Below are 24,158 nucleotides of genomic sequence, written 5' to 3'. Positions count from 1 at the left end.
TGACAGATACATGTAAGACTTTGTAATTTTGACTTTGACATTGCAATATAAATAAAACAAATACCCGCATTCTCACATACACCACTTTGTGCTATATGCTATACAGTTTGTATACTTTTACAAAAATCGCTCAAAGTTAATTACATTTACCTTCCTCCACAGGTTGAAATGAGATTCGATATTTGGTTTCAGAACTCCCTTTTAGGTTACCCTTTTTCAAATACTGTGTATTGCTGCATGCAAGTAATAATTTGGAATTTAATTTGAGATGTATTATTTCTCAGTCATCCATGAAAGTTATTCAAAATGCTTCTCTGCCTCTTTCATTGTAAAAAAAAAAAAAAAAAGCAATGTAATTACCAAGTTGTTTCTGGACGAGCGTTTTTTTGTACCATGGATCATCATAATCTATTTTGTTTTGCGTTAAATCATTTTACCATGATCACTGTAGCTACTGCTGTGTAATTTACAACTCCTCATATGTATTACATGATAAAATGACCATTAAAACAATGTTTGATTCTAAACCTGTTATGTTGAGAACTGACTGTAACTCGGGTTTCCTTGCGTTGCATGTTTTGTAATTTCAATGATTAGCTTTATATCCGGACGCAAAGGATTCAGAGAATGGACAGCCATCAACGGGCAATGGGTCGTGAACTGATGCCTGCTAGTCTGGCTGTCAAGTCCGACTGGCTGCTTCATTTCTTGAGCTTGAGTCGGCCTCCATTGTGCGCCTATCGATTGCTCCATCCCATTGAAATGGCTTCTCAATCCCGCATGGGCCACAATCACTTGCCTACCAGTTACACTTTAACCTTGTGTGCCAGGATGTCTATTCTGCTTGTTACATTCACTGAGTAGTACTGTATACTCGATGTTGTCAGTAGCACTAAGCTCATTTTGATCATTTTACCTAAATGTAAAACAAGTAAGAAAAATTGACAAGCAAAAATGTGCAAAAAAAAACAAATAAAATACAATTAAGAGTGAGAGAGAAAGACAAAGGGAGAGAGAAAGAGATCAAATAATGAAAACCAAAGAAGAGGCTTCAACTTCCAAGCAAAAGAACACTGCATGTAGGTGAGTTGATCACTTGCTGCATGCTAGTATTCGAAACAAAATTATTTGTTCAGCTAAGTGATACAGAGCACCATGACTGATTTTCTTCTTGTAGGTTGCTACTTGCTGTTTTTGTTCAATCGCAATTGCTTGCTAGTGCTCTCTGCTGGTGCATCAGTCATACAAGTAACCAAATGACTTTGAGTCCTCAGCAACTGGTGCATTTGTGTGCATTTGTTTGGGATGTTTGACAAGGGGGAGAACCTACTGAAGATGGAGTCAGGTACTTTGGCCTTCTCATGCTACTTGCTATCTAGCCAGTGACTGGTTCTCTGCCACATGTGAGTTATTTGTAATCAAGAGGTTGAGTGTTTTATCTTTTAACATTGCATTTGGGGTTGATTTTACTAATGCTGGATGAGAGGATTTGCTGAGAGTCGCTCTTCTAATTCATTCCACATGCGTCTCTCAACAGCATTCTCATTTTACCATAACTCCACGGATCTTGCATTGTGCAGTGGGGCACTAGTCATGCTGGAACAGAGGTGACAAATTTCATGATAGGATTGTGTCATTGCCCAAACCTGACTGACTTCATCAATTCATAAGGTTCTTTCATTCTTGTGTAGATTTTTTTTCTGAAACCTTCACTAGATTCTTTAAAGATATCATACAGGACCTAGTAACATTTAATCTAAAATGCATGTTTACTAGTCCCTGGGATTGGCTGGCAACCAGTTCATTTTATTTTATTTATTTTTTATTTTACTGTGCTCTCCTTTACCTTTGTATGTGAAAATAGTTTCCATTTTGGAACTTGAGTTCACGCTATCATTGTGGACAATTATCTAAAACCTTTCTGCTTTAGTTTGAATAAAAATTGGATGAAGCTCTGTCTCAGTCGCATTCCAACTTCCGCATTATCAAGGTTCATTGTTTTGATGGTAAGCCAAAAAGGTGGGGCCAAGAGCAGGGCAGCGGGAGACAACGCAAGAGTGCAAGAGGCAAGAAGAAAACAAAAAATTAACCATGTGGAAAATACAGTGTTTAAAGTAACAAAGACACACGAGGGATGCATTCACCACAACCAAAAACATAACCTGACACAGGAAACATAACCTACAGCGGAAGACGACAATGATCGGACAGGACTGAAAGAAACTAGGGAACTAAATTGATGCAAACTGACATGGAAACACCTGGACGAGACAGGAGTGGCTGGAGGGACCTGATTGTTGGAAACAAGGAAGAGAACAGGTGGAGACATAAAAACAAAAGCGTATACGAGACATGGCGTGACAGGAAAACTTGACAAAACATGACAAACAAAATCTGATCAAAGTAAAGCAAAAACACGGATCATGACACATTAAATAAACTACCAGCCACGGGTTTGGACACATTTTGCTTCTATTGAATTAGCGACTAAACCTGTGACTTGTAGTGTACTATAAATAAACAAGCACAAAATAAAACACTGTAATACCAATTGAGGAGAAAGTAACTGACTGGCTGCTTGTACAAACACCTGGTGATTGTTTTTTGTGAAAATGTATTTCTTGAGATTTAGATTTTCTATGCATCCTAGTCCGGTAGTTCTCAATCACTCTCAACATTGAAAATACAACTGTGGCTTCTTTACGACAATCTGTCCGATGTCGCAGTCTAACGAGACGTGGAGAGCAGCAAGTGAAACAATTTGTAGTCTGTGAAACAGGCAAGAGACATGGGTGGAACAAGTGAGCAGAACTAGTCGCATGCATGAGTGATTTAAAAGCATCAAGTGGCAACAAGAGTGGGAAAAAAAGTCAGCATTTTTCATTGTGGAGGGAAAAGACAACATTATTTTCCCCAGCAGTTTAATTGCCATATTGGATCTAACATCCTCATTAACCATAGATCAAAGTCTGAGGTGCAGGAAGCAGTGATTTGGAACCAGAGTGTGAAACTGACAGGATTAGTGTATGAGAGAGATGTTCTCTCAAGTACATAGAATGTTACAACTCCCCCACATGGCTAATTGCAGACTGATGAGTCCTACTTTATAGGGGACATATTTTACCAAACCAACTATTTCCAGTATTCAGGATGTAATATTGTCTCTACAGTGCCAGAGTAGACGTGAAATATGAATTAAAATTGTCCACGCATTCCCGAGATCCAAACAGTTATTCCGCCGAGAGGCCTGAAATCAAGTAATTCAAACTTAGTCCGTTTTTTTTTTCATTAGCAATTACCAATCTGACACTATGACCATTGACTGCAGAAAGAAAGTGACTTAAAAATAAAAACTACTGTATGATATTGATTGAATGCCTTTCAGTAAACACATGCTCGCACTCTGAGAAAATTGATACCATTTGTTTGTTGTTTTCTTTTTGGCTTGGATGAAAGGATGGAGGGAGTAGTTTTTGTATCCCTGGAAAACATTTGCTATATAATCATTATTAGTATGGGTGGCAATCTGCCCGGTTACAATTCATTTCAATTATGATTCACAGGGCGATGGGTCCACTATTAGCTATTGATGTGGCTGTAATTTATTCATCTTGAATAGATTTTTTTTTATTACAGTATTTCTAAATAAAAAAAACGACTACCTACCAGAGTAAATTATATCTAAATGTATTTTTTACTTGTATTAAATGTCATTCACACAAAATGCAAGTGATATGTAAAGTAGAATATATCAAGTGCGAACAAATATTTCTCATTATGCCAAAGAGCCAACAGAGGTATTTCAATTATGTACTGGACTTCAGCTCTGCGTTCAACACCTTCATCCCTGACCTCTTATACTCCAAACTTTTCCACCTCTGGATCTCACCTGCCATCACACAGTGGATTTACAGCGTACTGACAGGTAGGAGACAGCAGGTGAGGCCCTGGTGTCAACTGCTGAAACCTTCAAGTTCTTGGGAATTACAGTTTCTTAGCACCTGAAGCGGGATGCCAAAATCAATTGTATACTCATAAAGGCCCAGCAAAGGATGTACTTCGTGTAGGTTCTGAGGAAACATGGCCTGCCAGAGGAGCTGCTGAGGCAGTTCTACACAGCAGTCACTGAATCATCCTGTGTTCATCCATAGAACATTGACTTGGTGGTGCCACAAAAAAATTCTGACTGCAATTAGAGATGCTGAAAAAAATCATCGGTATTCACCTACACGCCCCTGAGGACTTGCACGTTGTCATAATTATGATAAGAGCAAGCCAAACCCTGGTGGAGCTTTCAAATCCTGGTCACCACAGCTTCCAGCTCCTTCCCTTAGGGAGCCATTATCCATGAATTCAAACTAAAACCAGTAGCAATTCCAACAGCTTCTTCCCTCTTGCCATGAACTTCTTAAACAATTAACTTACAATTTCATTGTAAAATGCTGCCAATTTTTTTTTTTGGTGAATGCTGTCATATCTCTCAGACACTTCTACATTATTTTCTGCACTCACTGCACTATTTGCATATAGTGTATGTTGTTGACCAATACTGGCCAATTATGTCGTAGAACGATCTGCACGATTTTCACAGTTATCATTATATCAGCATTGCCACATTACCCGCAACCTGTCATTGCTCTGACTCTCCTTAATGTGTTTTTTTTAATTATTTTATGTCTCAGAAGTATTTTTGTCAAAATGTCATACATTGTACTGTTGACAAATTTTTGTTTTTGACATAATTACAAAATAAAGATCCTTCTGTTCCTGCATAGTCAAATGATTGAGATTTCAACATCATTAGATTATATTAATGAATAGTTGTCTTTGCAAACTCAAATTAATTCACTCACAGGAATAACTAAAGGGATTACACACTTACTCTCATCTCCGTTATGTGACATCTGAGGTGATCACCTTCCTCAGAGGTCACATCCACAAACAGGCCAAACTATAGCAAAAATGTCATCTTATTTTATAAATGTGGTTAATTGGCAGCATTTTACAACTTGTATTCCTAACCCTTCCACTCAGGAAAAATGAGCTGCATGCAACTCTGGCTGTGCACTAATGGCAGCAAGTGGTTACATGACATGTCTCAGAACCAACAGTGGTTGTCATGTCTCCCCTTTATTCTAAAAATTACACAATCATCATTAGTGGTGGATGACATCCAGCTGTTCTTCTCTCAACCATTGTTGCTTAGCTTTGTCAAGACTGCTTGTATTTGTCACTTACTCACTGGCAATACTGGTGATATCGCAACATAACAGTATACTTGTGATATGACTTTGTGAAACATTAACTGTCCTGATGCCCCTTTCACATTTCCCTTTTTTTTTTTTTTTTTTTTTAGTACGATACTGTGCCAAGCTGAGCTGTCAAAATCCTTGGGAATCAAGTAAGAAACTTTGGGAAATCCAACCCCCACCTTACCACTCTCACAGAGATTTGATTCAAGACGAACTGTCTCGGGAGTTTTCTGTGATGGAGTGCAGAGGAGGAAAGGGGAAGGCAGGTGGACCTAAATACAGGGAAGAAACTCACTCAGGAGCAAATGCATAGCTTGATATTTGGTTAATAGGGGTGAATAAGACAAGCAAATATGCTGGATAGCTGACAAACAAAATTATAACTTTGAAAGTCCAAATAAAAAACTAAATTCTATCCGCAGAGGGCTAAGCCTCACCATGGCAGATTAAGGTAATAAATGGCATGACGTGACTAGCAATGAAATCACCCGAAAGAGGGAACTGAATACATCCTAAAGCGCATAAAGCAAGAGCTGATTAGCTCAAATGAATGACACAACCGTTGATATACCGTATGCTGTTCCAGTTTCATACCATCACCATTACAAAACATAAAGTTCAACAAACCCATCCATCAATCTATTTTTTGTACAGCATTTTGGACTCTATCCCAGCTGTCTACAGGGTGAGTGGCGGGATACACGTTGAACTGGTCACCACCCAATCACAGGGCACTTATAGTCTAAACAAAGAATGATTAACACTGATATTCACACCCATGGGCAATTTAGAGTCTTCGATCTACCTACTATGCATGTTTTTGGCATGTGGGAAGAAATTGAAATGCCCAGAGAAAACCGAGACAGGCACTAAATGAAGCTTCTCTCAACATGACAAAATATTTCCTTGGCCACAAGATGGCACTGAAGCTATTTATTCATATCAGACATGGCTTTGCCCTGAACACAAAAAACACCAAAATATTTTATTCAGCAAATAATGGAGGACAGATTCCCTCCAAATACCTGCATAAGGGTGACTTTCCAAATGCGAAAGCATGAATACACAGTTTACGTGTGAAAAAATAAAGAAATTGGGACAATAAGAAACATATACATACATACTTATGGAAGTAGCAATATTACTGGTATATGGTGCCGTTGTAGTGTTCAAAACTAAAATTTTTACTTAACCTTTGGAAGACAGTTATCATAGCTAAGTGAAGCACTGTTACATGGAAAATATAAGTTACAGTATAGGCAGGAAATGATGAGAGGTTTGGGGTAAACATTTAATTTGAAAATCTATGCTTCAGGGCAACTGAATTGAATGATTTAAAATGAAAAAAGATGGGAAAAAGCTGGGAAATCAATTTTCTTTTTTTTGTAGGAGTAAGTATGAGTTACACAAGACTACATTAGAGGACCTGTGTATGTAATCCACAGAAGCTGGTCGAGGTACACTGCGCTAGAATAAAAGAGCAATTTTAGAGTGGAAAGATGGAAGTGATAAATAGAGGCTTCTCGCTACATCTGACATACCCAAATTCATGCCAAGAGGAATTGAAGGTTGACAAAAGATTATCATGGAAAGAAAGGTCAGGTGAGTCAGGTGCCAATTCTAAATGAAAGAGCAGACCAAAGACAGCAGAAATAAGCCACTGCCTCTCTCTCGAGATGAACAGATCTAAACCACTCCAGCCAAAAGCCAGTGCAGAGACATTGGGGCTGTGAGGTGGGTGGCACGTGCCGCCGAGTGATTTATGTCTGTACTGGGGCAACTAAATGTAGAAACAAGATCAGAGCACATTCTGAGATGAACTCTGGACTTTGACGACTGCTGACTGATAGTTGCTGTCTACGCTCCACAATGGTAAAAGATAATTCAGTTGGATAGATAAGGCTATACATCCAGAAATAAAACACAGTGAAACCTCAGTTAATTAATTTTATTCATTCCGGAAATCCGTTCATAAACTGAAACATTTGTGAACCAAGATACTATTTCCCATTGAAATAAATGGAAATGCAAGTAATCGTTTCTACCCCAAGAGCAAAACATTTCATAGTTTCACATAAAGATGACAGTGTGAAAATGTTACGAACGTTCACACAGAGCAACCAAAATTCCTAAACCACTGTAATGTTGCTCCAAAAGGACTCAAATGCACACCAAATACTTGCCTTTGTGACCCAAAAGCCCATCTTTAACACTATATTATGCGGATGGGAATCTCACCAAATCACAATTTGATTACCATTGAAAGCACCTTAACATAGTCATCGTGATCCATCTCAGAATGAATTATTTCTCCCACGCTTAATTTGGAGAAGTCTGCACTATGATAGCTATGTATCTCTGCTGATCATGGTAAATGCACACTTTGTTTTAACTACACTCCATTACTGGTCGCTGAGTCTTTGCTAGATACAATTAAATTTCACGACGATCAATATGTTTTAGAAAAACATGCTGCGCAATGTTAGAAAGCAACTGGTCAGCTACAGGTCATGAGGATAAAGAACCAGAACTCACTCAAAGTAATAAAAAATGGCTTGGGATAAAAACCTAGACTACTACCAACAATTGCATAAACAACAAAACCACTAAGTTAGTTGATTGGGTGTATATGTGTGCCGGTACCAGAAACTCAAGGCATAAAAGTAAAAAAAAAAAGAATGCAAGCTACCATTTTTACAAAACAATATTGAGTTACAGTTGTCATGATAAAATTAAACCCCCAGTCAAACTCGAATCATACAAGAGATCCCATTGGCATTTTAACATAGTTTAAACACAATTTATGCTTCACACCATTCCATTTTTACAACATGCAACATCACAAAACAAAAGGACAAACTAACACTAGAATAACAGCACATTTATATATCTATATGAAAAAGTTAAGTTAGGTAGAACACATGAACTTAAAATAAGTTTGTTTAGAAGAATTGAAGGAAACAACTTGAGATGAAGTTTTTCAAGTTGTGTAAAAAAAGTTATCCTGTTTAAATCACATGGCTGTAGACTACACACTTAACTCCAAAATAATTGATGGGACTAGAGTATTACCCTCTCCTGTGGCTCAGTTTTTCAAGTAAAGTTAATGCAGTGTAAATAATTACCTGTGGTTGTTTCGTTGTGGACAGAGTTTTGTTTAGGAGGAGTGGCAGTGGTGTGGGTCATACCTCGCATTCTCGGGAGCCTGAGATGGTGTAAGTGCAGGTTCCGGTTCCATTGACAAGCACATCCATGGCCTCTGAGTTGTTGGGTTTATAGTCCACATAGTACTCCTGCAGGGGAGAACTCAAGGTGCGTTCTGTCTCTTTTGATTTCTTGCGCCGCTTGCGTGCCGTCGATGTATTCTCCTGCAGTTGCTTGACACTGCTAGGATAGCGTTTCCACGACACGTAGATCACCAAAAGGATCATTGCAACAGAGAGAAAAAGGGCAACACTTCCTGCAACAATCTTATGGAAGGACACGGGCTCCAAGTCTTGATCTGGGGGAAGTGCCACTGGCTGGGTAACAGCTGATGAAGTTGGGCCCCTGATCGAGCCTTCTGCTCTCTTTCCAGAACGAGTGGGTGAAGCCAAAATTGCTGGGTGTTGTTCAGGCTGCTCAGAGACATTGAATTGAGTAGGAGGAACGCTTACGGTTAGCATTGTCACTTGGTTGGATTGGCAAACACCAAAAGCTTCAACAGCATCCATCACTTTCTCACCTTGGGCTTTTTTTGGAGAGGCACATATCATGGTTGTTTCCTTTGCGCCCCGAAATTTTCTCAACCAAGAGACAAGAGGACAAATGGCTGGGCCACAGTCCCAAACATTTCCAGCCAAACTAATTGTGGTGACAGAAACCCAGGCATCAACCGCCTCTTGGGACACATTGGTCAACTTGTTGGAGTCCAGATTGAGGGTTTGCAGGTTGGGCAAGTATTGGTAAATGGCAGCATCTAGTTCTGATAGATCGTTCCCAGACAAATCAAGTTTTTGGATTGAAGCCCAAATCCAGGTTAGGCCCTGGCTCATGGAGCGAATGCGATTCCACTGTAGGTAAAGTGCCCGCAAATTGTAGAGACGGGGAAAATGAGAAAAATTTATCTTTGAGAATTGGTTATGTTCCAGGTGTAACTCTGTGAGCTTGACTAAGCCTGAAAGTGCATTCCGAGTGATACTTCGCAGGCGGTTGTAACCTAGATCAAGAAACTCAAGATTTCTGCAATCTTGGAAGAGACGCAATGGAAGGATCTTGAGTGAATTTGATCGTATGTGAAGACTAAGAAGCTTCCGAAGTCCTTGAAACTGCCCTGGCTGCAACACTTCCAGTTTGTTGTATGATAGATCAAGGTTACGCAAATTGGGCACAGGATGGAATGTGGTGTTGTGGAGTAATGTAATCTTGTTGGAGCTCAAGATCAGTTCTTTTAGCCTGCGAACTCCCTGGAATGCCATCCCATCGACAGATGTGATGTAATTGTGGTCTAAATAAAGCCAAATGAGGTGGTTCAGCCCAACAAACTGGCCGGCTCGAAGGTTCATGAGGCTGTTGTACCTTAACGACAGACCTTCACAACCTCCTGAGAGGTTCTTGGGGACATCACGAAATGCACTTGACTCACAGTACACAATTTTTCCATCGCAGCGGCAACTTTTTGGGCATGGACGCTCTGTTTGAGCTGGGCTTATTGCTAGCCACACCTGCATCAGCAGTTGGAGTACTATCCAACGACGTTGCAGAGCAGAGCCTGGATGGCAGGAAAGAAAAGCAAGAAAAAAACTGTGTTAAACAGCTACAGTATAGTCTACAAGATTTGAAAAAAAAAAAAACAACAGTAAATATTTTTTTTTTTTTTCAACAATTACAGTATATTCAGGTCTATGTTTCACGGGTGTTCTGAAGAATTCGCCATATAGTTGTTCACGATGAAATTAGTCATGTACAGGGTTGTGTACACTAATGTACAGTATATCTCTTTTAAGCATGAATGCAAAATAACATTACACATTATATTTATTCACATTTAATCATAACGAAATATAAATGCAGGTCCACCCTGCTCTGTCAGCTGCGGAATTAAATGTGAGCACTAAATTGATTGATTGAATACCTGTATCAGGATAGTTTGATATATTCAATATAACTGCAAATGCTGGGAATTGTTGCAATATTTCAGCATTTCGTGATTTTATGGTCCCATCTTTATAAGATGAAGACTGTCAAGCCAAATGATGCAGCGATCCACTTCTACAATTTACTGCTTATTAAATATGAAAGCACATTGAAACGGTTCCTGCCAAAATTTAATGACAAAAATGTATGATTTAAAACATTATCAAAGAGCCATGTTTTCCTTATTAATTCATATTCAGAAGCTATACCACCTCTCTTTTACTATTGATGGTGATAAGTTATTGATGACTGGTTACACCAAGTACCCACTTGTCTCATATGGGAGTTGAGAAACATGTGTTTCTCTTTCTTTTGTCATGAAAATAGTGCTTACTAGGGATCGCAAAAAAACGCTTACTTTCATAACCGGTTTTAACCGAACAGCTGTAGCAAAAAAAACGATTAACCGGTTTTAAAGCCGGTACCATTGTGGTGTTTACATAATTCACCCGCGGGACCTCGAGTTGTGGTGCGGGGTTCCGCACGGACTGTTGTTGTTGTTGCTCGTCCGGAGTGACGAGTTCACAGTTTCCCCCGTTATGCGAGTAGTGTTTTGATGTCTGCCAATAAAACGAGCTTTGTTCCTGTGTCCGACACTCCGCCTCCGACTCCTTTTCTCCGGCGCTACACCATCGATCGTTGATTTACTCCCCGGTAATGGGGTATTTTGCATACAATATTGACAAACAAGCTTGTTGAATGTGGCTTTCAACAACGCACTCGTGTAAGTTACATTTTTATTTTTTTTGTAAAAATGTTTTAATGTTAACATTCTTCTTTCGGACTTTCAGAAAGGGCATGAAAGTATACCAAGCGTTTCCTCGATGCCATGTTTGATGTTTCTTTGATTTAACCGAATGTTCTTTTGAGTCCAACTTTACTCTAACAACGAAACTTGAAAAAAGTGGAAATGATGTTGAAAAAATAGCGCAATGTGGAGTACCGGAACTGGAAGAATTGAAAAAAGTGGAAATGATGTTGAAAAAATAGCGCAATGTGGAGTACCGGAACTGGAAGAAATGTTTGAAAATTTATCTGATTTCGAAAGTCCGATTACGGTTTCGGTTTAAAAAAAAAAACGAAAACCGGTAATAGCCGGTTATTTGTAACCAGTTGCTTACAAATGAAATGTGTTGTGCAATTATATTTTTACACTGCACAGCTCTTCATCATATTCCCTGTTATTAGATACCGTATTGTGGTCATTCTCATGGCCTACCTTCTTGATTCATGAAGCGAGCTAATAACTGACCATCCTGTGTTTTATAAAATGACCCCATCATATTGAAATTTCTAAAGGTTATTATGGATATTTGACCTCTATGCCATAAACATTACGATTTTGAGCTAATGCTCACTATTGTAAATGAGCAATATGCTCACAATGCACATTGATTAGCCCAAATGTTTGTTTCACAAACACAACCGCATTCTCGCAGCAAAGACCTCTTTGCTAAGAGCTGCCGTCATGTCAACGTCATTGCTCTGATTGACATTATTTGCTGCAATAAATCATTTTGCCTTTGCCACCTCTTGGCCTATGTCAACTACCTGCAAATATATGTATGGCTCCCATTCACTGCTTGATAGAAATGCTTTTGTCAGTTAATCCACTCAATTCTGATTACCACATTTTCTATACCGGCGCTCTCTCAAATGTAATCCCACAATTTCCCCTTTCCTGAAGACATCAATGGGGCATCACACGGCGTGACATTATTTGGTTCTCATATACCAAATAAATGGTCAAAACCCACTGCCATGGTTGTAGTTTATAAGTGCAGATTTTAGGATTCACAACATGCTTCTGATATCTAAGATGAAAGGTCTTTGCAGGCATTGGTATGGCGAAGAGTACTTGAGAGGCTTGACACTTGCTTTAAAATAGCTAAATAAAAGTGCAGAAAAGTGGTCAGTGATGTAGTGTCGTATCATTTCTTGTTCAAAGCTGAAACATTTGCATTAAAATTGTTCCTCTTTACAGAGTCACTAATGATCTGTCATTAAAATATATTGATTTCCCCTTGAGAAGGTGGAGTGGGGATATGGTGTGTGCTACTCATAGCAACACAAATTATAGCCTTTTACACCCTTATCAAAGGGTGATATAAATGTGAGGCTACGAGTTATGCATACATTTAGCTCGTTTACAAAATGGATAAAGTTGCCAGGCACTATGTCTGACATGTTAATTCACATTAAGGAATGAGTCAAGTTTAACATAGAGATTGGGTACAGCGGCTGCACACTTTGCATGGACCAGCATTCTTTTTGGATATTTGTGTAGATACTTGGTACTTGTAGTTTGACTACGCAGTCTTCAGGGGTTCAATTTCATTACAATCTCTACAGGATTTGTCCGAGATAATTCTCTGATATAGAATTGCTGAAAGGCACGCTCAAACATATGCTTTCTAACATAGCCATTTAGTTTCTTGCCGAGGATCTGTGTATCCCATATGTGTATTGGATGTGTTTATCTGTATGTGTGTGCGTGTGTGTGTGTGTCAAATTGCAATACAGAAAGAAACATACATTTTCAGAAAAATCTTTCATCAAACAGATGGAGGGAATAGTTGAAATATGCAGATAATTTCTACTCACTGTACATTATCGATTACCTTTCTTGTGATACCAAAATACGATAGAATAATGTTGAGATGCCATGTCTTTTTGTTTTAAAGTAATTGTATTACACAGGTTTGACTGCGGGGGCACGGTGGGGCAGCTGGAACGTGTTGGACTCACGGTCAAGAGGACCTGGGTTTAATTCCAGCCCACCCTGTGTGGAGTTTGCATGTTCTCCCCATGCCTGCGTGGGTTTCCTCCGGGCACTCCAGTTTCCTCCCACATTCCAAAAACATGTTACATTAATTTGACACTGTAAATTGCCCCACAGGTTTGATTGTGAGTGCTGCTGTTTGTCTGTATGTGCCCTCCAATTGCCTGGCAAACCAGTTCAGGCTGTACCCCGCCTCCTGCCTATTGACAGCTGGGATAGGCTCCAGCATTCCCGCGACCTTTGTGAGGATAAGCAGCTAAGAAAATGGATGAATGGAAGTTTGACTGCAGGATTAGTGGCTGTGTGGCACCCGTAAAAGTGTTCCTATCCTATGTTCTTCAGATAATCCTCTGTTGCTTGTATTCCACAAATGTAATACAGTTTTGTTTTTTAGATGGGAATGCCTCATCATTCATTCTAAGGCTGGCTAACAAGACACCTCCCACCATCCCACAGTGAAACCTTATGTGGTTAATGAGCGCTCCATGTACTAATACCACCTCTAATGGCTTTCACCTAGGTGCAAAAGCCAGCCTTTGAGGTGTTTCGATTACCTCTTTCCTTGTGCACCACTCTTCATTGCTGTGTTCTTCTCCTGTACCTATTTTATGCACATTTATTTGGTCTTAAAACCAGAAAATATTTTGCAGGATTTCCTTAACCCCTGCTCGAAATTGATACTTTCACAAACGTAGTCAATCACTTCGAGTTGTTTTCCATTTTTTATATTTTACGTTTGGCTTCAACTCCAGCATAAATGGGCATTTATCTTTCTGAACTTGAAACCTTCAATATGGTAATATATAGATCTGTGCCCCTCATTTATCTTTGTCATTCTCTCCAGTTATCTGTCTAAAACAAGGATGAGTATGGATAAGTCACTTGTGAAATTGTGTTCAAAGGCATAGCAGTACAGTACAGCGCTAAACCATGCTTGCCCACAGAATAACAGGTATTTCTGCCTCACAGCCCTAACACACGGAGACAATGAGTGGACTTTACTGCGGACCTTTAATAAAAGCAAATTTGGCTAATCAGCTCGGCGAATGGGCTCACTAACTGGTCCACTGTGATGCCCCAAGAGCTATTTTCTTCCTGACAAAACTACCAGTACTCCGGCTTCACATAAGCAACACATTGAAGATGGACTACAGACGGAGAAACCTTACACCAGCACCTCGAACACCCCCCCCCCCACACACACACACACACACACACATCCACCTCCCAGGGGTGCACCCCCCCAGTTTAAGAACCACTGATACAAAACAATGACCTGCCATGGCCTTGAATTGGTAACGCTTTCCTGAAACTAGAAAAATGGCAAGAATATTGCTGGGAATAGAGTGCACACACAGACATACAAGAGGGAAAGTGTGTTTCTCTTTTCAATCTTGTCTGATTCCTGATTTCCCTTGATAGTAAAAGCTCATGCAGGTAAAGTGATAAGACTGAGCATAACAAAAATAACCAGCTGACACCATTTGCTTTTTGTCCCCCATGAAACTCACTTTTTACAAACAAACTTCAGGATTCAAATTTCTAAAGGTAATATCATGCATTGGTATGCCAGTTCACAAATTTCAAATTACTTATTATACTGTTGGGGCACTATTCAGGGTTTTAAAAGGTGGTCTTCAAATTATTCACCAAGCAATTCTGGCATAGCTTGCTATTAGTTCTCTTTACTACTGCAGAAAGTGAAGGAAGCGAATCTAGATTAGTTATGTTTTAATATGGTCTGAATGATTCACTTCAGGTGGTCGATTAGTTGTACCTTGAAGAATTTATGAAAGAACAGCAATATACGAAATATGTTCATCGTATCTTCGGTTATATCCACACATCAATTTTCTGTGTCATTTATCCTCACTAGGATCGCGGGTATGCTCGAGCCTACCTCAAATTGCCAGCTAATCTCAAGTCACATGTGAACATAAAGTTTAGGGGTTAGTAATAGTAATAGTAAATAGGAGTGTCCACGTGCTTACAAAGAGATTTGCATTTGCTTGTGTGGTCATTCAGTATTGCCTCAGTCATATTTTCCCCCACATTGCAAGAAGAATGTAGCCTTAAATGAACGGTTGTCATGCTGGATGTGCTGCATAAAAAAAAAATATGTAGAATACATTTGTGGTCTACTAAGCTGTAACAACTCAATGGAGTCAGTTACAGCTAGTTTGAAGCTTTGGTTGAGCTCGCCCTCCGAGTTTATAAAATGCTACAACTCTGTTCATTACCTGTCTGAAGGATATTGTGTTTGACATTCATGTCAAAACACCTGGTTTGCAACCAAATGTCAGTGATGCTAAGATTCTTTAAAGTTGAGGTTTGAGAATTGTATGATGCTGCTTTTTGATGTGCAACCTCGTCAATGCAATTCAACCATGGGGAGCTGGCCTGGTCTTCAAAGTCCTCTTCACTTTCATCTTAAGCTGTCATGGATTGTCATGTCATGTCATGTCATGTCATGTCATGTTGAGCAAGCTAGCCTAATTCACCTTTCAGGTTAAAAAAAAAAAATGGTCACAAAACAACTATTTCAACCAAAAATATCACTCATGCTTATAAGCATAATCTCGCTGCAACCAGTCGGTATGTGTTAATGTACTGTTGTTTGATTATATACCGTAATTTCTGGCCTATAAACCGCAACTTTTTTCATACGCTTTCAACCATGCGGTGATGCGGCTAATTTGTGCATTTTTTTGTAACGGCCGCAAGGGGGCACTCGAGGGAAAAACTTAAGAGCGAGACCGGTGGAATATATGTGCTGAGGAAGTGACTTTTACCAGTATGGATTTTTTTTTTTTTAACCGGCCCTGTTAGCACTGCGCTAGCATTAGTGCTGTGCTGGCGTGTAGTTGCTGTGTTATTGCCGTGTCTCAGTGATTTTCACCGGTATGGGTTTTTGTTTTTTAGCCGGCCCTGTTAGTGTCACGCTAGTGTTAGTGCCGCGCCAGCGTGTTGACGCTGTGTTACTGATGTTTTTTTTATTTTATAACTGGCCATGTTAGTGCTGTGCTGCCGCGTTGCTACTGTGTGGCTGTTGCGGCTGTTTTTTTTTTTTTTTTTTTTTTTACCAGCCCTGTTTGTGCTACAGTGTTGTTGCTATGTTAAGCTAAGCTAAGGTATTAAAACTTTGCACACTCTCTGTGTACCATCTTTCAGTGTAAATATCTCATGTATCAATGTGGGTTTCAATGTGGGCACTTGCGGCTTTTGCACAGGTGCGGCTTATGTATGTACCAAATGGTATTTCCTTTACAAATATACTGGGTGAGGCTTATAATCAGGTGCGCTCTGTCGGCCAGAAATTACGATAGCATTTTTATGAGCATATGACCTGGGAGAGACCAGACCAGTGGCCAGTGCAGAGAGGCAAGCACAGTGGTGAGGCGTTCGTGACTTCTGATCCTGTTAATGAGTTGGACTGCGGCATTCTGTCAGCTACTGTAGATACCAGAGTGAGTTCTGACCAAGGAGTATCACAGTCATCTATTCAGTAACAAATACAAACACCAGCTATGTTGTTCAGATCATCTACTTGTTAACATGCAGAGATCATAAAAAGTCCAGAGTCTCCAGTAAATTATTGCATTTGAGCCAATATGTTCAATCTCATGTTTGCTGGTTATTTTTTTCTTTAACGAAGTTTTCATTTCATAAAAGCTAAGAGGGGTGCCTTGAATGACTTTACGATTTTTTCCGCACATCACAGCAAACTTTTAATGTGTAGTCATGTAATGTAGTGTAATATGTGGTCTTTTACAAATGATTAGTACTTCATCTTTAAAAGAATCTGTAGTAATTATGCGTTATTGTACATCACATTAACTTGTGTTTGCTACGGCCAAGGCAATAGATGGTTCATTAACAGGGTTCATTTATGACTTCACCAAGAATGAAGTACAAGAGATAATTACAGCATCAAAATAAGCTTTTCCTCATTCGAACCCACATTGTCAGATCGGGAGGTGAATCAGAGTATCCCAAAGTTACTTGCAGCCTAAAGCTCAGAGAGAAAGCACCGAATGAGGTGCTTATCTCTTGGGAGCCAAACATAATGACTTCACTTGTATTGTTATTAAATTTAAGAACAAGATTGGACATATCTGGAAGTCAAGTTATGTGCTTAGTGAGGCAGCTGAGATCCCTGGGCTTTATTGCCAGGGACAACTGGGTATCGGTGGAATAGAAGTAGAATGACATCGTATTGTGCTGTAACTCTGAATGATTAGGCCATATATGTAATAGATTATGTCTTTTAGAAACTTTCATTGCATTCATCTGGTGAATTCTAAATGTTTTTGTTGTTGTTGTTTTTTGGCATACCGGCTTTATTTTACACATTAAAGACATTACATCACTCTCAAGGGGCCCAGTGACACCTGCTCCATTTGCTTCACCTGACATTTTAAGAATGCCTCCTTTTGGAACCAGAGGAGCCAGCAGAAGGTCATCTGTTGTCTATTGTTGTGCCACTGTGACCTTGCTTCCAAGGCATGGCCCAGAATCGGAACATATGCCTGGAACATTAACAGTTTTGTTTTTAGGTATTTTTTTTTTAATAGATGAGCAGCTAAAACTTGAAATCAGGAAAACTGTGTGGGATGAAATTTGGGTCAGTCTGTTCTCTGTTGCTGCGATCCCTGTGGTAACAGTTCTTGCCAGATCTCTCATGACAAGGTCCATGAAACATTAGTGTACTGCATGCTGTTAATGAAGAAAATCACAGCCAGCTGCACTGGTGAAAGATTGTGCTATGTAATCATCAAATAATTGAGGGAAACCATATTAAACTAATATTATCGTGACAGTTTTTTCACCTTGTGTTAGATTTTTTTTTTTTATTTTGGTGTAAATTATGAGGATACACTGCCTGCATAAGCTACTATAAACCACACTGTACCACTACGAACATTCTGACACACTATCAAACCAAAAAGCCAGGCTGCCATGATTCACCCCATAGGGTTACTTTCGTTGACATAAATTGCATTTGCGATCCTGCAGCCATAAAGTGCAGTTTCACATGGATGCTGCTGTTGCTTGTATTGATGTGGTGCAGAAACCCACCGTGGGTCAATGTATCATGCTGCCTCACAATTAATGGCATGGCAGTACCAGTGAACTTGATCATCTGTACAAACGGCTAGTTTCCAGTGGCTGGGAGATTAGGCTACCACTGACACTAATACCGTGTAGGAAAATGATGTATAACAAGATAAAATTACACATACATCCATCCATTATCCAAACCGCTTATGCTCACAAGGGTCGCAGTCATGCTGGAGCCTATCCCAGTCATCTTTGGGCAGGAAGTGCGGTACATCCCAGACTGGTTGCCAGCCAATTGCAGGGCACATCGGAACAAACAACCATTCACACATTCATTCAATTTCTGCATCACTTATCCTCACGAGGGTCACGAGGGTGCTGGAGTCTATCCAAGCTATCAACAGGGACAAACAACAGTCGCAGTCTCAATCACACCTAGGGGAAATTTAGAGTCTCCAATTAATGCATGTTTTTGGGACGTGGGAGGAAACCGGAGCACCTGGGGAAAACCCACGCAGGCACGGGGAGAACATGCAACATCCACACAGGCAGGGCCAGGATTTGAACCCCAGTCCTCCGAACTGTGAGGCAGACGCTCTAACCAGTTTCCCCTCTGTGCCACCCAAATTACACAGTGTGCAGGTGCACATGCGTGTGTGTAGGTGTGTATAAGAGCGTGTGTGTGAACAGAATCAAGAGAGGAGAATCAGAGTGAGGGGACAGGGGTGAGTATGTCATCATATGCACACAAGGAAACCAGAAGAGGTATAACAAATCAAAACACTCTCTAATTGTTTAAAATAAAGCATATTGATTAAATAATGGTTACATTGACAATTTCTTTGGATTCAAATGCATGCACACTTTGGAGAGTATCTTCAAGACGCTTGTATACAGTACAGGTACATTGTGTCAAAACATGCACTGTGCCTATGCACATAAACTAAACTTTGGGATCATAGATGTGCTGCAACTGGGTAGTATAAATTTGTTCCTCCAAGATTAAGGACACTCGATAGATTTCATGAGGAGCCATTCTTTTATAACGTTGACTGGCTTCCAACATTGATGTGATTAGCATTCCTGTGACTCCTGTCCATGTCAGTGAGCCAGCCATTCAAATTGGTCACGAGGAAGAAAGAAAAAAAAAAAAGATAGCTACTCTAATTTGCTATGCACAGCATTTGGGCTACAGTCATTGAGTGCACGGGCTTGCAAATTACAAATGAAGTCCCTTTAGTCTGTAATAAACCTTAGAGCCAAATGGGGGGGGGGGGGGAGGAGAAGGGGTGCACTGCAGCTCTGCTACTGAAAATGAATGCACAAGATTCAGCACTCATTCTTGAGGGGGAAAAAGACGTTTTCTTTACGTTTTGACAGTGTTTTACCAGCAGCGTTTGGTATACTAATTGTAGTTTCTCGTTAGAACGCATTGTAATTCAGAAAGATAGTGTGTACCTTGGCATACAATTGTATGATTTAGTTATTTTTATGTCCGTTTTTAAGGGAGCCACTTACCCATATCCGCGTATATGTCAAGTCCAGTTAATCGATTGTGATCCGCATGTCCACTAACAGGTACCGTCCTAATTCACAAGCCGGATCTGAGCGCACCTGGCCCCGTTCTCTCTCCTGGAGCTGCTGTGCAGTCCGCTTCAAATGTGCAAATATGCCCAAACACCACCGCACAATTACCTCCACTTTAGGATGACTCGATGAATTTTCATGCAATAAGAAATTCAAGATTCCCCGTCCATGCGTTTGCTGCCAAAATAACCGCCGTGTCCAAGTTGGAGCCCAAAATCATTCCCCACTGCAGCAGGCGCAGTCCCATCCAAGTGGACCATGGCAATCTCTTCATGCACCTGAAGATTCACCACAAAACCCGTCACAGAGCTTCTCAACTATCGTCATATTTTTCGATTTCCGCCCAACATAAAGCAGCTCTCGGATTCCTCTTCCGTGCAGGGGAAAAGCTCGATGTCGTCTGGCTGGAGGGATGCTCAGTCTGGACCGCCCATGGCGCGCGGAGCACACACAAGTAAGGCTGTTTTCTCGACAAGTCAACGCAAAAAAAAAAAAAAAAACAAAACAAAACAAAAAAAACTCACGGAGACATTCCAATATCCTTATTTTTCGTCTACGTGCCTTCCTCAAAACCGCAATTCACTCGGCGTGACGCTGTTGTTAATGCGTGCGTCTGCAACCCGAAGCAACTTTAATCAAACAGAATCCGAATGCCCTCTTCTGGCGGCTCCGCAACCCACGCGCACTCCCGTTCGAAGTGGATTCAACTGCAGAATATTTTGCGGCCAATATCCTCATGTTACGCCGCACGAATAGTACATACTGCATATATGTAGCTTGCTATAGAAACATATGGGGAAGTAGAAATAGGATGGAATTGTTTTACCACCTCATGAGTCGTGGCGTGTCCGTGCGCGCACATTTCCAACTGCCTTTGTCCACTTGAACTCTCCTACATCTTTCATAAGGGAACATGAGATTTGATATTATCTTCCCCAAGTTATAGTAATAGTAGAAGTTTTGGAATGAAGGTTCGATTGTAAATGATGATGTTTTGCTTGTAGCAGCCAGTCACGTACGTGTGTGGCCAGCACCTGGGGAAGAATAGAACTTGGCACCCTTACTCATGGACACCACCCACCCCCACCACCTGCCCATAACTAAACCTCTGACCCCACATGCCACGTGCACTCCATAAGAAGTAAAATAACCACAAGTAAAAGTAAGTAAATGTAACTAATTCACTGCCAGCGTTCCCAGTTAAGTTCAGTTCATTTTCTAAACTTCTAAAGCCGTCAATGAAAGCGATTACAGTACAACTGGACAAATGTTTAGATGCAGCTATTCTGAGAATGATCCATCCATGCATCAATTTTTCTGTCTCACTTATCCTTATAAAGGATCATGGGGGTGCTGGAGCCAATCCCTGCTGTAATTGGGCAGGAGGCAGGGTACACCCTGTACCAATTGCTAGTCAGTCACAGGGCTCATGGAGACAGGCAACAGTCGCCCTCACAATCACACCTTGGGGCAATTTAGATTTTCTAATGAATGTTGAGTGTTTTTGGGATGAGGGAGGAAACCGGAGTGCCCAGAAAAAAGCCACGCAGGCACGGGGAGAAGATGCAAACTCCACAGGGGAAGGGGTTGCTGGGATTTGAACCCCGGTCCTCAGAACTGTTAGGCAAACAGTCTACAGTTGTGCCATCGTGCTGCCTCTGAGAATCAAACTACAGCAATATTTGCCGACTGAGCATCTGTGGCTCAGTAAGGAGAGCGTGTCATCCAGTCCGAAGGGTAGCTAGTCCGAATTCAGCCTCTGACTGTTTACAAGTCGCAATGTCCTTGGGCAATACACCAAACCCTAATTTGTTCCCAGTAGGCCTGGCAGTAGTCGCCCATTGGCGTAGGAATTAATATGTGAATGTGAGGTTTTGTAAATCGCTTTGGGTACCGTGATGGTGTAGCTAAAGTGCTATATAAGTGCAGTCCAGTTCCCATTTCCTTCAAGAGCGCTCAGACTTATTTTAAATTTGAGCTCCAGTGCTGTGCAATTGTGTATCATTAAATAAGTTGTTTATTCATTCTGACATCAATGTGACTGTTTATTCAATAGAGAACATATTGTACCTCCAATAAGGCCAAATTGTTTGGAAACATTTTTATTTGGTGCAACCTTGTATGTATGTTCGGCCATCTGCTCTTCAGCAGACGACTCCCCTGGTTCAGGGAGAATGATGAACAGACATGGGTTTCTTTCTTGGCCAATGCACCACCCCTCAATTAAAAAAAATCAAAATTATGATACTTGTTTCAATCCATAATAGGGGAAATTTTATTTACCCGGTGCCTTTTATTTTTGTAGCACAGAACACAGAATACCAGACTACATGTGAGGAGACAAATGAGAGTTGGTGGTTTGGTGCCTTGTTCAAGGGTATCTTGACACTTATTGAGATATAGATAGACTACAGCATCTTTTTAACAATTAATTCCATTTTATCTTTGTTCGAAACCAGACTTAAAAGAAAAACTTTCTGTTTCCAAAGTCAACATTTTTGTTTGTTTGCTTTAAATGTTTCTGTGCTTAATAATCTTTTAACATATACAAATGCCTAATGTGAATTTAATGATAAATATATCCAGAACGTTTTAGTGGTCTAAAACATTTACATATAGTGTACTTTATGTCTCTTTCACCAGGATGTTCTGTGATGTGAAAGGTTTTTAACGTCACAAGGTTTCTCTCGTGCCAAAAGTTGAAAATATGCTTCCAAGTTCATAAAGATGAAAACTCAACAAGAGAATGTTCTCTCTTGTTGTCATGACAACATCTAAGTCTTGCTCAGTTTAAGAGTCGTTTATCTATAAAAAAAAAAAAAATAAATAAAAAAAAAAGCTTTCTTGGTTCCAGAACGAATGTGGTTTGGACAAAATGTTCAGAAACCTGCACTCTCCAAAGCAAAAGTAACCGTTTTAAATATCAAAGGTCGATCATTGAAGATCATTTGTTTTTACCGATACATGACAATGTGTCAAAAATAATAACTCAATCAATCACCTCTCTCGTCACCCAATTCGGATGAATAAACATTTTGTGGTTGGTTATTGTCATGTCGCACCTATTATTCACTGCTGTGTTGGGTGTCTGTTGACCGAGTACACGAGAAAATGGAGCCAGACACCATCTTCCTCGTTGCTTTTGTAAAACTGAATGTCTTGCACTGTCCCTCAGCCTTAAAATCTGTTCATGCAATTTGGCTGATGACTGTACTTCTGGATGCGGTTCAACAAGCAGAGGCCAATCTGCTGACAGCGCTGAAACAATTAATATCCTGTGAAGTTATGGTGAAGCGGCCAGTACCAGACCACAGGCAACAGCTTGCTTTTTTTTTTTTTTAATTAAATAACTGTATCTTTTACACTTATTTCTTCACTCACGCTGTAAACAGCCTCTGGTCTGGTTCTTAAATGACTGTCATATGGCAACATGGACCATAATAAGACCTTTGGTAATAAATATGGTGGTGACTCGTCTGTCTCCTCCCCCTTTCATTCCCCCAGAATAAAAATGTTTCCAACATTGTAGCGAAATTTTTAGCACTTGAATCAATCCGATCAATTCTTCACATGTTTACCATGATTCAATATCTCCTAAAATACCAACAAAATCTCCCACCTTTGTGAAAAATACTATCCTGTTAATATATATATATAATAATTATTAATTAAGAATTAATTAAATAATTAATTAATAATTATTAATTTCTTAATTACTATTAATATATATATATATATATATAATAATGTATAAACGCGTTTAGGACACTTTTTTAAAGAGAAAAAAAAACACAAAAATAGAGAAATAGGTTAATATACTGATTACGCCGCAATCTCAAAATGCATATTAAAAAGGCACAAAGCTCAAGATAAACTAAAAAACTGAAGCATCTGAAGAAAAGATGGTGTACATACTTTAAGAGATGCTCGAATCTTGGTTATGCTCTGGGGCTGCCTTGCTTCTTCCAGCACCGTCACTATTAAATCTGTGCAACGTACAACTAAATCTGGAGACTAATGTATTCACACATGTGCTGCCCAGTGTAAGAAATCTTGGTCTGATCCATTTAAACATCTGTGCGAGTCGCTGAAACATACATGACCCCTTCAAACCTGGGGGAAGTTTAGCCGTTGTTTAGTTGAAGATTCTAAATTGTCCACAGGTGTGAATGGGAGTGTGAGCGGTTGTTTTATTATAAGTGCCCTGCGATTGGCTGTACCATGCCTCCTGCACGCCCATGACCCGAGTGAGGATAAGCGGTGTAGAAAATAATGATTAAAAAGATGGACGGATTTGACTG

The 24,158-nt window shown here is 40.0% G+C and overlaps 1 protein-coding gene across 2 annotated transcripts in view; it reads right to left on the bottom strand.

Moving 5' to 3' along the window:
• Positions 1-23,835, bottom strand: part of LOC133490988 (leucine-rich repeat transmembrane neuronal protein 4) — a 93,859-nt gene extending 70,024 nt beyond the window's left edge. The window contains exons 1-2 of one of the 2 annotated variants that reach the window (XM_061801790.1): positions 23,773-23,835; positions 8,441-10,002 (exon numbers count right to left, since the gene is read on the bottom strand). In XM_061801790.1, the coding sequence (XP_061657774.1) occupies positions 8,441-9,961 (1,521 nt within the window). In that variant the 5' untranslated portion in view covers positions 9,962-10,002; positions 23,773-23,835. Of the gene's footprint in view, positions 1-8,440; positions 10,003-19,788; positions 20,479-23,772 lie in introns of those variants that run through there. The other variant, XM_061801788.1, reaches the window with a different exon arrangement.
• Positions 23,836-24,158: the final 323 nt, after the last annotated feature.

This window comes from Syngnathoides biaculeatus, chromosome 17 (genome assembly GCF_019802595.1).
Source record: "Syngnathoides biaculeatus isolate LvHL_M chromosome 17, ASM1980259v1, whole genome shotgun sequence".
NCBI classification, from domain to species: Eukaryota; Metazoa; Chordata; class Actinopteri; order Syngnathiformes; family Syngnathidae; genus Syngnathoides; species Syngnathoides biaculeatus.
This window is presented reverse-complemented; position numbering and strand designations above follow the sequence as displayed.